This window comes from Penicillium psychrosexuale, assembly GCF_028828465.1.
Source record: "Penicillium psychrosexuale strain IBT 29551 chromosome Unknown utg000001l, whole genome shotgun sequence".
Classification (NCBI taxonomy): domain Eukaryota; kingdom Fungi; phylum Ascomycota; class Eurotiomycetes; order Eurotiales; family Aspergillaceae; genus Penicillium; species Penicillium psychrosexuale.
The window spans coordinates 638619-652270 of NW_026643186.1; the positions used below are offsets into that span (position 1 = coordinate 638619).

The window sequence follows — 13652 nt, forward strand, 5'->3', positions numbered from 1 at the left end:
CGCAGGGCTTATCTTACGTTTGGATATGGTGAGAATCGACTTGGTCCGCAAGCAGGTCCGCAAGTGGAGTGGCTGTCGTGCACCCGAAGTTTCCAAATTGGAACTAATATACGGAGTACTCTATAGTTAAAGAGGTTATTTTGTGGCTTAGGATTCTAATTCTTCGGAGCGAACTACCTAGGATGGGTATCTATGCAGATTTTTTTCTTACGAGCAGATTATGTAGTGTTTTATAGGAAATGCCCATACAATTACCACATTCTTTATTCAACAGGGAACCCTAGTCCAACGGCGATGCAACTCTGGATGCAACTCTGGAACTGACCACGTAAGACGTCAGTCTCAATTTCTGGCGATCAGATCTGCAAGCCTTCGGGATCGTCGTCTGGTACGGTCTCAGCCCCTGGAGTGTGCGTTTTCTGTTCTAGGAAAGGCCCGTGAAATGACGCGAGTTACCCGGGATATCGGGATTCCGCCGTTAATCCTCTAAGACTCGGCAGTTTAGAGATGTCAGCTTCCTATACGGAGTAGCCTCCTTTTACGGGATCTAGTTTCTCCGAGCAAATACCGAGACTCCAAAATTTTGGGTTGGGCGGAGGATTAATCCGCGTAGAAGTCCAATGAAATCCGTTGTATAGGGAGCGACTAGAGACAGCCGGTACAATGATCCACATAAAGTAACTGAGTTTATTCGGTTTATTCGGCTAGTTATGTATTCTAGTTACTTTGTGAACAGTTCTACGGAGTTTGCCGTCGGAACAAAGAAATAAGCTAAATAATTAGAAACACTTCCCAATTCTATACGGAGGAGTATACCCACCGTGTCCATTCCTCCTCCGTAGACACTAATGTATTGCAACATTACTACTGCAACATGTTTTGCACGGAGCTAGTGTCTGATTGACTCCTGATAGCGCCAACACGCTCTGCACCCCTGAACTGATTTGTATTAGCTGCTCAAGTGAGACATGCCTATACTTAGACGAGCACCCGCTTTGTGATCTGCGAATAGAGACCAGCACGAGACCCGGGCGTTTATTTACCCACAAGGTAGGTTTTTCTCCTTGCTCGTGCAGCTTATCCGTCGGTTGATCTTACCGAGAGCGCTCTTTACACGTTTTCGTTTCTTTTCTTTTTATATTTTTGTGGCTTTTTTCTCTTTGTTTCCTCGGATCGGAGATTTTTCCCTCCGATCGCACGGCTTGGGGCTTTCAGGATCTCTCGGCTATATGTTCCTGATTAGTGTTGCATATTTGACTGAGGGGATTGGGTGGCTTTACTAGAATACATATCTATCCTAGACTCTTGCATAACTATGTTGTATGTATCCATGGATTCCTGAAAGGTTGTATATATAATACAACAGAGACGTCAGACCCTCTAACTATCAACATACAGCCTTAAATATAGTGATCTCTCAAGCACTCAATAGCATCAACATGCAGGACTAAAAAAGCTCTTTAACTGACGTAAGATCCCGGACTCGCAAGCGACTAGTTATGTTACATGTATGTATCACCTGCGGACCCTGGGGCCTGAAGGTTTCCTTGGCATCTACCCCGGCACGTCCCTGATCTCCTTGCCCGACATCCAAAAAGGTATTCCGCTTAGGTGATCATCGGCATTGACATTGGGATTTCCCGAGCTTGATCCGTGCCCTGCGGGGTATGTTGTTGTTGTACTCCCTAAGTTGTACTCCGTACAGAGTAGAGGATTCGTAGATATACGTTGCAGCACCAACTTTCAAGGTGCACACAACTCCGAAAATGATAGAAACGTGCATAGAAGGGTGCACAAACTTTATTCTTTATATCATTGTTCACGTCCCGGCGCTATACGGAGCTCCGTATATATGCCTAAAAACCTATATATTTCCAGGGAACCAACGGGGCAGACGAAAAGTCAATTATATTGCAAGCAGTGACATGTGAAGCTGCCGAAATAAGACACTGGAATGCTTATTTGTCTAATTTCGATATCCCGTGTTTCAATAATACTGGCCTTTTCTTTGGATTGTTATCCATCGTCTGCAAATGCCGAAACTCAATAACCACGACACCAATCAATATCTTACGAGCTGCTTTTTATCGAACCACTCGCGCTAACTCAGCAAGTCATGATGTATGTTTCACTTGACTTGCCGGCTTATCTGGCATTATGCATGAATTAATTGGGATAGTTTCCGTGCTTGCATCGGGTTTATACTTTATACCGGTACTAAGTGGGCTGTGAGGAAACTTGTTGGCATGTGATATTTCCCGCTGTGGGTTGAGACATTGTCATTTATGCTCGACTATTTGTCCAGTCTCAGTTGAAATATTATGAAGTGAGTTCCCTTGGTATGATTGCACTTGAAGAAGTTTCGCGGGAAAGGGAGCCGCATCCCTATCCATGGTTACTCTGGACATATTGACTTTTATATGCACCTCCATCTATATACTTAGATGTTGAAAATAATTATTTCCAATAATCATATTCTCTGACAATAATGGAAAATAGTCATGTCTATGTACAGATATATATGAAATTTCCTCTCATTTAAGAGGTGTTAATTGGTTCTACGATAAAGAAATGATGAGCCTCTCGCCTGTTGTCTCGTATGGAATCAGACACCTGAATTTGCGGTGAGTACATTGCAAACCACCAAGGATAGATAGCCAAGCGAGTTTCCGGCATCGATATAAGGATGTCGAGCGAGCGACCGGTAGTCTACAAGAGACAAGCAATCTGTTTCACTCACTGGATAGAAGCTGGAAGTAATTGAAAAGGAGAGGAAAGGAGAAGTGTCTTAATGGAAGATCACACAGCTTTAGACAGACTCCTAGTCAGTAAGGCCAAAGTGACCCTGAAAAAGAACCAGATCTAGTTCTTCGTAGTGAGCTTTGGAAAAGGCAGCCATCATGCTCGATTAGAGTCAGGTTGTAATCAGCGGAAGGGTTGACATTCACATCCATGTAAACGATGATCAGGCTAGACAGGTCACAAAACCTCGACCATCTATATCTACACTTACCATGCACGATACAAAGAATTCGAGGGTCTTAGAAGAACACGGAAAACCGATCACATTACTACTCCAAATAGACCCATGGGTATTGCAAAAAAGGCATTGATTCATTTTTGCTGACTACGGTTTTGCCAACGAAACACAGTTAACAAAGAAAAGAGCAGGGGCAAATAAAGACCCGCTTAATCCTCGTGGAGAGTGTTGATGAAAGCCGCGGCAGGAGCAGTAGGCTTGCCACCATCGACGGACTGCTGTCCAAGCTTCTGCTTGGAGTAGGCAGCGGCGTAGGGGTTGAGGCGGAGCATGACCTGCTTGTTGCGAAGGGGGTTCTTCTTCTGGACGTTCACACGCTTGGTGCGGGCCTCGCCCTTGGGGGCCTTCAGAACGGACTGGATTTCGGAGGAGTTGATGAGGCGGGTCAGGTCAGCGTTGGCCACCAGGTTGGAGGGCAGGAGGTAATCCCGCTTGAGAGCCGAGGGGCTGGTGGTGGTGCCGTAGACCTGGTCGAGAGCCTGGAAGGCCGATGAGGTCCAGATGACGAAGCGACCGAGGTGGCCACCGGGGGCGAGCTGGAGGAGGTTGAGAGAGAAGACGGGCGAGGTCTCGACACCGGGGATGTTGCGGAAGGCCTTGACGAGGTCCTTGCCGTCGGTCTCGGGGTTGTAGACAACGAGGGGTCCGCGGCGCTGGCGGAAGCGACGGTTACGGAGCTTACCCTTACCGGCGCGCATCTTGCGGGACTTCTGGACCTTGACGAGATCGGGTCCGGCACCGACAGCCTGGAGGAGGGCGATGGCGGCCTTGGTCTTGTTCAGGGACTCAACGGCCTTGGACTCAACGACGAGGGGAACCTCGGGGACGTTGGCGACACGGTGACCGCGGGCGAAGAGCAGAGCGGGGGAAGCAGAAGCAGCCAGAGCGGAGGCGGTAGCGAAACGACTGTAGGCGCGGGTTCATTAGTTCCTCCATTCTCTAGGCGTTCGATTCGTCGAATTGGATTCCACATACCGCTGGCCAACGTTGACCTTCTGGTGCCACTTGCGCCAGACCTTGGTAGGGGCGAACATACGACCGGAACGGCACTGGTTACCGAAGGCAGCCTGACCGGCACGGTGAGTACCACCACCGGAGACACGGGGGATACGGGCGACAGCACGACCTATTCGATGAAAAGCAATTCAGTCAGTTATTGCTCTCAATAGAGAAGGATTTGACGATCGCGAAATTTTTGCAAATTTCAATCCAATCCTTCCAATCTCGAAAAATGTGCCAGTAACGTACCGGTACCCCAGGACTCAGCGGAGGTCTGTTCACCAGCCTTCTCGCTCACGGCGTAGGGCTGGCGCTTGTTCTTGGCCATACCAGTGTGAACATGCCTGTAGAGCGACGGTCAGCACTTCCCCTCCATCGATTTGTAAATGCTTCAAGATTTTGGCGAGCCATACTGGACAATATCCGGGCGGATAGGAGCAGAGAACACAGTGGGAAGGGGGTGGGAGGCCCCGGAGGGCTTGCCCGCAGCCGTGGCGATCGAGACAGTCGGGCGAGAGGCCATTGTTGCTGGTCGGTGTCGAGGTGAGGTTGAAGATCCAATCTGTCTGAGTCGGGGGGCTTCACAACTCGGTGTGGATTTTTTCGCTTAGTGAGAAAATGCGGTGGGGCGGCAAACCCTAAGCCCTTCCTGCCATTTGGGGACTAGCGTGGATGGATAGGAATTAGCTAATCTGAGCTATCACGTGGGTCCACAAGTGGGTCTATCCATATCTGGCAGGTGCGATCCTCAACATTGAAGTCAAGCAAGTTCCAGTACTCAAAGTCGAGGCAAACATGCTAGAGATTTGACTGTCTATCGCTACAATTTGATTCTGCAGCTAGAAACTTGTCAAGAGCCACTAAACTCGTGGGCAGTGGTATTTCTGCAGCTGACTTTCTCTATCTTCCCAATGGACATGGACAAATAGCACTATTGTTCGAGCACTAATCTCTACAGACTACTGACAATACGAACCCTAGACTTTTACATATGCTACAACATCGATCAATACAGTGTACAAGGATATCTTTATATCGAAACCTTTGAGATGTCCTATTTTCCTGGTCTCATCTCTTAATGTACAGGAAGAAAGGAACATATAATGCACCGAAAAGCGAAAGGACCAGCCCAGAAGAAATGAAAGATCAATAAGAGACAAGAATCAAAAAAACCATCCATGATGGGGACGAAGTGTATCCGAAACTAGCGGACTGTTTCCATATCTAACTAGATTAGATAGAGTGGGCATGGTGAACACCGAAGGCGTGGTTGCGGAAGCGCATGCTGGAGAGATGACGCGCCTTCTTACTGGCGCTGATAACAAGCTCCTCGCTCTGACCAGCGTTGCAAACCGTGCCGGTCGCCATCTGCTGAGCAGCGGACCAGGTGCCAGAAGCACAGCGCTGGAAGGAGGTGCCTGAAATGCAGTTCCACTCACCCTCGGTACTGCAGCTACCCGTCAGGGCACCGGAGGTGGATCCGGAGGTCGAAGAGGATGTCGCGGGAGCTGCGGCAGTTGTTGAGGAGGCCACGGGCTCGGGGTCAACGGGTGCGCTCGAAGAAGTAGCTTCTGGGACTGGGGCGGCGGATACCGTGGTGGCTGCGGTGGAGGCGCTCTCTGCGGGGGCAGAAGTAGAGCTGGAGGAAGCGACAGATGAGCTGGAGCCAGAGTCCGAGCCAGAGCTAGAGGAGCCCGAAGAAGCAGTGATAGCGGAGCCGCCGAAGGTAGCGGTACCGGTGCAAGCCTCGGAGCCCTCCGCGGCAAGGTTAGCGGGTTCACCGTCATACTCGATATCGTCACCTGGCTGGGGGAAGCGGATATCGACACTCTCCGGGGTGGTGCAGCCATTGACGTTTGCGACGAACATGGGCGGGAAACTAGCAGCGCGTTTCTCGAGTTCCTCAGGGGAGCGCTTGGAGGAGCCACCCGAGACAGTGATTGGGGCGCAGTTCATGTACATCTCGCGGTTACCGATGCGGTTGAACCAGGTCCAGGCGAGGGTGTATTTGCCAGCGGAGATTCCGTCGGGAATGGTGAAGTTGAAAGAGTAGGGATCGACGACGTCGGCGCCGCCAGACATGTTGCCATCGACATTGGCAGGGCAGCCACCCTCGAAGGACTTGATGACCTTCCACTCGGAGGTCTTGGAGGGTTGCAGGTCGGTGGTCAGACTGATCTGGCAGGAACCACCGCCGTGGGTGGCGCTGCCGATGAAGGACAGAGGGTGCGACTCGCCGATGGCGATGATGGTCTCGGCCTCGGGAGCCTCGAACGCGTTATCGCGAAGCTTGCATGGGAAGTCACTGCCATCTGCTGCCAGAGGCGAGTTGTTGAGACTGTCCTTGCTATAAGGGACGGGGACGCTCATGATCATGTGGGCGTTGACCATGGAAGCGCCCATCAGGGCAGCGATGAAGTTGAAGGTGATGAACATCTTGGCTGATTGAAATTTTTGGGGTTTGAGATTTTGGATAGACAAATGTTGCAAATGGGATCGATTCGTGCCAGACGAATGGAATCAGATGTCAGAAAGGAATGGATCTTGTAGTAGGATGTCAGCATGGAATGAGAGACTTGAACAGAGAACATGATGGGCTTGGGGTATATATATCGACAGTGTCTCATTGATAGGTCTATGTCTATTGTCTATTGTAGGCAAGGCATATAGATGTCCCCTTCAATAGATGATAGATTTCCCACAATAGATCAGACGTATATAGATCTGAGGCAACGATGAAACAAAGGCAGGAGAAACAATACCTTTGTATCAGAGTGAATGAAACAAACACACTGATTCAATGTATCGGAAGTGTTTCCCGGGTTCTTTGTTGATGAACAATAGGGCGTCTTTGTATTGTCTCAAAGATGGGCTTCAAAAAGGAATGTATGATGTTTTGCCACAGGCAAAAATCGATGGAAAGAAGGAAAGTGACACAGGTCTAGCCTGAATGCCGAATTGATCGAAGTAAGAAGAGAATGGAAGTAAAGGCAAAGGAAAAAAAGAGGGATGGCGTTGGCGTCAATTATATATACAGACATGGGTCTCTCGGGCCCTGCAAGCCTCTCGAAGATCCCCAATCCCAGCCTCTGAGTGGCTAACCCGACACGTCTGAAAGTACAGAGACATCACGGAGATAGTGGGGAAGGCCAAGGGGTGGATGTTTCAGACTCCTATTTCCCCCCTCATTTTGTCCACTGAAGTTCAGAGGTTGCAGTGCAAAGCTGATTCCCAGTCGAAAACTAAAAAGACGACCAGTAGGAAGACGAGAGAGACTTCTCGCAGATACCCGCTGGGACTAAGCCGGGCGGCTGGAGAAGAGCCAACCACCGCACAGACAAGCCCCTGGATTCGTCGCACCATCAAAGCCGCTGGCAAATGAACTCCCTATTGGCGCTGTTTATGGCTGTTCTTCTGTTGCCAACGTTGACAGGTGTGTTTCATGTTCACCGGAGTAGTGCTCTTCAAACCCTTAATGACGCAGTGGGACAATGTAACCCAAGCCATCGTCTCTTCAGCCTTCCAATCTATCTAACACCGGAACTTTGTCTTTCCCCCTTTAGTTTAACAATGTGAATGTGTCAATCTTGACAAGATCTCCAGAGATCTCACTAATTTTAAAAGTATCAAAAGTAGGATTACGCAGCTCCACCAAATGCACTTAATCTCAACTCGGCTACTCCGACCGACAGCTGGTCGAATGTTAGAATGGGACCGCTAATTTTTAGCGCCTCTTGGCCCAGAGGAACATGTATTAATCCGAATTCCGAGAGCTCGGCGAATGTCAGACATCAGCGAATGTCGGGATTCTTTTAGGGGTTATAATACCCTAGTACAGAAGAAGATAGGATTTAGTGGTAAAGATAATACTGTAAATAATGATCACGGGGTCTTTATGAACGTCTATTATAAGCTATGAAGACATCCTAGTGTAAAGAGAGATCTCGACATTCGCTAAGACCCCTCTGAGCAGATAGATGGTCGAAACGCGGATTAACACGGATTAATATATTTTCCTTCACGCTAAATTAGCGGTCCCATTCTAACATTCGATCAGCTGTAAGCCCGGCTACTCCGTAGAACCAATATAGAAGCCAGTGGAAATCGCCGAGTTAGCGCTCCCTGAAATTTCAAGCAATACCGGCTGCCTAGCCTACAACGTAGAAGATATGGACTTCCATGATCTACGAAATGAAATCCTAAAGGGTTGAGCTTCATTTCAGCGTTGTAGCTTGTCTGTTGATCTTATCGACTACCTCGGTATTCCCGTGATATATGTTGACCTAGTATATTGCAAACCCCACTATTCCTTAAATGTGACTCCTTAATTCTTATTGTTAATTCTAAACTAATTCTAATTAATTAACTAGTTAAACCTCTGATCTATCGCAATCAAACCACCTGCATATTACTTTCCGCTCTTTTCCCGTGAGGTTGTATTTCTGTTTAAGCGCTTACAGTCGGTATATCCTTGAAATCGGGCATGAAACCCGGAACTAACCGTTCGTATGCCGATTCACACGTGAAAGAGGTTTCATGTTCTACCTACGTGGCTACTCAAGACCTGATATCGATGTTGCCAAACACGGTGTGCTACCGACGTGTCACATTGACCAAGTCGTTCGCGAGCGCCTAATTATGGGCGTGGCTTCCAACTCGCAAGCTCGATTCAGTTGCTACGCGAGAGTTAGGCATGAGGCGAAGAGAATGTCAACCCGGCAGCCAAACCGATCTTGTACTACGAGATGTCTGGCATCTAGTCTCTCATTAGGAGCCTGCTACGGCCAAGGCTGAAAGCGACAGCCTTGTAGCAAGAGTAGGACATCGGGTCTCAAAGGACTAACGTAGGAATATGGTCACGGAAGAAAGAAACTTAAGGCCCCAAATGCAGCCAGCACGCAGGATACGCCAGCCACAGCCATTTGTTGCGCGGCATTCTTGTCATCCTTGGGCAATCGGCCGGTGGGTCTAAACCATCGCATAAGCGAGTTTTCAAAGAGGCCTCTATACTTGCGACAATAGTCTTGTCAATTTCGACGCGACAAGGATCCAACGTGGGATTCGGTGTGGACACCACCACTGCGCATGTGTCATTGGTGTAGTCACCGCCAGACCAATTGACCCACGTGGGACCTCCATAGTTTTGTCAGTCACAGTGATTGCCACGCCGTATTACCCTGGACATATCCTGTTGGCTGTAGCAGCAACAAGATCCACCTTGGGGGCGGAACTCTGAGTAGTGAACCAGGTTGCCGAAGTGGACATGTTGCTGATCATATCGGCGCTGAGAGGATGTTTTCCAAAGGCATCCTCTTCGCAACTCTGCCAGGTCAGGACCCAGCTCACTAGCTGCCGACTCTCGTTGCGGAGGGCACCGAAGAACTCGTATGCAAAGTAGGGGTCCGCGCTAGTCTAGTTTGCCCATCTGAGATCATGAGCCCGCGCAAGGGTGCGGTTGCTGTCATCGAAATTTAGTATATTGTGTGAAAGATGCGGATTTAGGTGTTTAGCGTGCTTGGGATTCTGGAAAGCAAAGACAACAGGGAACCACTCGGTGGGTATGTTTCGTTGCGTGGGAAATTAGGTCCACTTCTAGTATGTTAGAAGCGTTGATTGTGGTCGCCCAGTAGGTAGCGAACAGCCAGCTCGCCCGGGAAATGTGAATCCTGGGCGCGAGTCGGGCCTTCAAGTGTGGGGTCTGAAAGAGGGGACAATCTGTGGATTCTTCTAGACGATGCGGAGAAGGATTTCAATTGGGTACTAATCGAAAATAAGACACATAACAGGGGCTATGCGCTACACAGAATCACATAGTGGCGGGAGTGAAAGCACAGGTGAGACCCTTAATCCTTGCCCGCAGACAATATTGTAAGGTCACCACAGGGCCCAAGAGTTCCCCGTTAGAAGCGGGGCCGCCCCTGCCAAGGCTTGGCATCGTGTTCTGTTGCCAGCGGGATTGCAGCGCTATCTAGGTAGAGTGCCTAGGGGGTAGTCATAATCGCTAACTAACTGGTAGTTGCATGGACATGGCCTCATTGCTGTTTCCTGAATGCTTCTAGAGTCGTAGTCAGGGTCGATCCTTCGGCTCCGCTGGTTGACTTTGGCCAAGCCTTCCTTGGCTTCATGCCAGTGGATTTCTCGTTTGCGAATCGCTTAAAATTGCTCCTCCAACATAGTCAGGGTCCACCACCCGGCTCCGGCCGGTTGAATTATACCCACTGTTGTAAGCAGTTTTACCCGTTAGTTAAGGATATCTACAATCTTCCATAGCAATGGTATGCGAGAGGCGCAGCTTTCCATCCTCACAGCCAGCCTCAGGCGAAAAAGTCCCAGTTTTGTCGCGGCGTGGCTGGTCTTGCGTGAGACCAGATTGCAGCCCGCAGCAATGATGGAAAATGTGAAGATCTCACGAATACATACAGAGCATCTCGGGATGGAGGGTTAATAACGTGAGGAATCGTGGAGCTTCGAGCGAAACAACTATCAACTATGTCAGTCCGGCAAGCACCATGAGAAGGCGATTTCCTAGGCAAAGAACCGCTAGCCAGCACTTCGGACGAAAGTTGTTATATATGTAGTAGTGGTGGATGTAAAAATCTCAATGATATTACGGCTCGTGATTGGTTCGTTCTACGCCTGCTGCTTTTGCCGGAACAGACATCAAAGGTTGTGGCTCTGAATGGCTCATTGCACTGGCCTGACTTTTGTCTGGGCCCAGATGGCAAAATCTTTCATCGTATGCTAGACTGTGTCTTTGATCATCTGTCAGCATTACCTGTCGTCAGTACTTCGTAGACAGTGTCGCATGATGGGCAACGCACCACTAATTTGGCAAATCCCAGTCTTAGGATAAGACATAAAGTCTTAGACACTTTCCAAGGAGGAAAGTTGTATCCGCAGTTGCAGTGCGGTTGCTGCCTGTTCGAGGTTGCATCAAGCACCCTGGCTATGCGGACCCGGGTGTTTCATCATGTCCGCCTCAGACGGGCCAGAATTCCCATATAAATGAATTCAATTTGGGGTCTCCGGAGTCCGGAGCATCCAAAATCACCAGGGAGATCATCAGTCCCCTCATTTCTTGCCCTTTTTCTTTCCTTTCTCCGCAGCCGCAGCCTCCTCTCTCTCCTTAGTAAACCCACCCTTGACCAAAGCATCACGACCAGCATCATTAATGAGCCGGAACCGCGCCGGACCAAGTTGAATGCCTCCATACCATCGCGAAACAACAACCACGACATTCCACACATCCATCAACTGCATAACATGCAACAACCGGGCCCCAGCAGCAGTCTCCCCATCATCATCATAATCCTGAACAACAGTCTCCCCACCCTCGCCATCCCCATCCTTCCTGTGCCGAATGCGCCAAGCACTAATATTATGCGACGCGGCCGCAACCTTCCGATCCGTAGCCGTAAGATGATCAAGAAAAGCCTGCGCCTGCGCTAGACAAGTAACACGGGCTACACGGCCCACGAACACCGATTTCTTCTCGGAGACCACGTCCGAGAGGATCCATTCGGGCGGGGCATCGAGGCCGAAGGCGTCGCGCAGGGACAGAGCTCCAAAGGCCTCTGTGGCGGTCGACGACGCGTCGACAGTTGGTGTCTGAGTAGACGAGTCGCCGACATCGTCCTGTCCGATACTCAATTCCGGGAATATATCGACGGCTTCGCTGATTACATCGAATAGACACACGGCGCCGACCTGCCAGGTCCGTTGTACGATCCCCTCCAATACATCGATGGCGATCTTGCCTTCCCCGCGTGCGGCCGTCGATGCTGTTCCCAGTACGGCGGGTCGGGAGTCTGGGTATGAGGCTTCGAAGCCGAGGATAAAGGACAGGTGGGGTTGTTCTGGGATTTGGAGAGTGACCACTGTGGTATAGATGTTGTTATTGGAGTGCGCGGGACTCCCTAGGTCAAGTGTGTTGGTTGTCGCATTTGCGGGGGTCGTGCGGGTTACGGTTACTGTTCCGGGATCGTAGATGGCGTTTACGGCTTCGATTTCTTCGGCGAGCTCTTCATTTTCGGAAACTAGAGGCATCATGCCGGTTGCAGAGCTTGAGGCTCGTGCGGGGTGAGGTTTTAATTATTTGTGAGAGTCCATGGCTGACCCCACAGTTAATTCAGGCATCCAGGCACCTATTTCGATATGGACTGCCACTTCTTGGCGTTCTCTTTCCGTATTAGGACCCCAGGCGATCTAGGTTCGAATCCTGGGCTCGGAGATTTTTTTTTAGACTTTGCTTGATATTCAATGTAATTCACAGTTCACTACTCCGTACTCCGTACCGAGTGGCATATGCCATATAGCTGAACTAAAACGCCATGGAATTGAGTCCACTAAAATGATTATCATTTATCTATCTAGTGTGTTGAACTCCAGACGCCTTTGGGCCTGGCGTCAATCCAAGGGCGTGAGTATCTGTTATCCACTGCCTCCATCCGCCTTCCATCTATCTACCTGCGTTACCTTCTATTTCCAATCGACCTTCACCATTGCCACTTCATGGGGCTGACTGTTTTAGATATATGGGCTTCACAATCTTCAATGTCCATAACAGTCAACTAGAGCTTTATGCATGCAGAGCCTCGTACATTGCCAACCCGCTGCCACCATGTGACTCCCATCACAATGCCTTCTTGCTCTTCTCATTGAGCTTAAAGGTACCTTTCAACCAAGCAGGGCCTTCCTAACATATCTCGCATGACTCGTGTGTCTTTTCAGTCTCTTCAATCTTGCTTTGCTTTGCTACTTTGACATCATGCCCTCACGCAAATCCGACTTCCTTTTATACTCTCAACCACTGGCAACTGAAATATCTGAAATGCACGGAAATGAGCATAACGAGGCTGCTGCAATATATGAAATGTGCATCAAGATTCAAACCCGACTTTACTGTTTACAACTTGGAGCAATACAACAAAGGGAATCAAGACCCTGACCCTGGACAATAAACACTTACACCACCTTCTGACATTAACGCTTAACCGACCACCATTCGAAGGGCTTCTCCATATTGACACCTGGATACCCTTGCGGCGTATTAACAAAATCCTTTCTCCTCAACAAGGTACCAAATTATCGCCAAGTCGACAAGACAACAAGACAAGTTAACAACAAGACAAGTTAACACCAAGAAAAGAAAAAGAAGAAGGGGAAAAGCCGGGGAATACCTACCTACTTCCATAAGTAGCTATATGTACCATATTTCTTCTGCCGGTTCTATCTGCTACCGTCAGAGTCAGGCTCTTCCCACGCGAGTAAGCTTGTACATCCAGGTGGCTTCCATGTGGTGTTCCCATGGATCTGGGTCTTCGATTTCTCAGAAAGCCCTAGGAACTCAACCAATCATGTCTTTTCCCTCGTCGTTCAGTACCAGGGCTGTGATCACTGGCCTTGTTGTCACACAGTGTAGGACGGACAGCACGGTGGAACGGCGATATAGTTTCAAAAGCTCAGATCACATCCGAAGATTTTCCCTGCATTAGTGCAATATTTTGCAAATTTCTCCGAACTGAAGATCACCCCAAGATAGATTGTTGTCGGCGGAGAGATCGTGTTGCCACCTGTGGACACCATCACACGGGTCGACCTGATTGGCTGCCTG

At 49.3% G+C, this 13652-nt stretch overlaps 3 protein-coding genes across 3 annotated transcripts; all 3 read right to left on the reverse strand.

Moving 5' to 3' along the window:
• Positions 1-3189: 3189 nt before the first annotated feature.
• N7518_000229 (60S ribosomal protein uL4) lies at positions 3190-4562 on the reverse strand (the record flags this gene model as incomplete). The annotated part of the gene is made up of 4 exons (XM_057181157.1): positions 3190-3946; positions 4016-4166; positions 4289-4383; positions 4453-4562. The coding sequence occupies 4 exons, from the start codon at positions 4560-4562 to the stop codon at positions 3190-3192; spliced, it is 1113 nt and encodes a 370-aa protein (XP_057046507.1).
• A 710-nt stretch (positions 4563-5272) lies between these two features.
• On the reverse strand, positions 5273-6475 carry N7518_000230 (lytic polysaccharide monooxygenase AA11 family protein; the record flags this gene model as incomplete). The annotated part of the gene is made up of 1 exon (XM_057181158.1): positions 5273-6475. The coding sequence occupies one exon, from the start codon at positions 6473-6475 to the stop codon at positions 5273-5275; it is 1203 nt and encodes a 400-aa protein (XP_057046508.1).
• A 4635-nt stretch (positions 6476-11110) lies between these two features.
• N7518_000231 (IMPACT family protein) lies at positions 11111-12085 on the reverse strand (the record flags this gene model as incomplete). Its single annotated transcript, XM_057181159.1, has 1 exon — positions 11111-12085. The coding sequence occupies one exon, from the start codon at positions 12083-12085 to the stop codon at positions 11111-11113; it is 975 nt and encodes a 324-aa protein (XP_057046509.1).
• Between the last annotated feature and the right edge of the window lie 1567 nt (positions 12086-13652).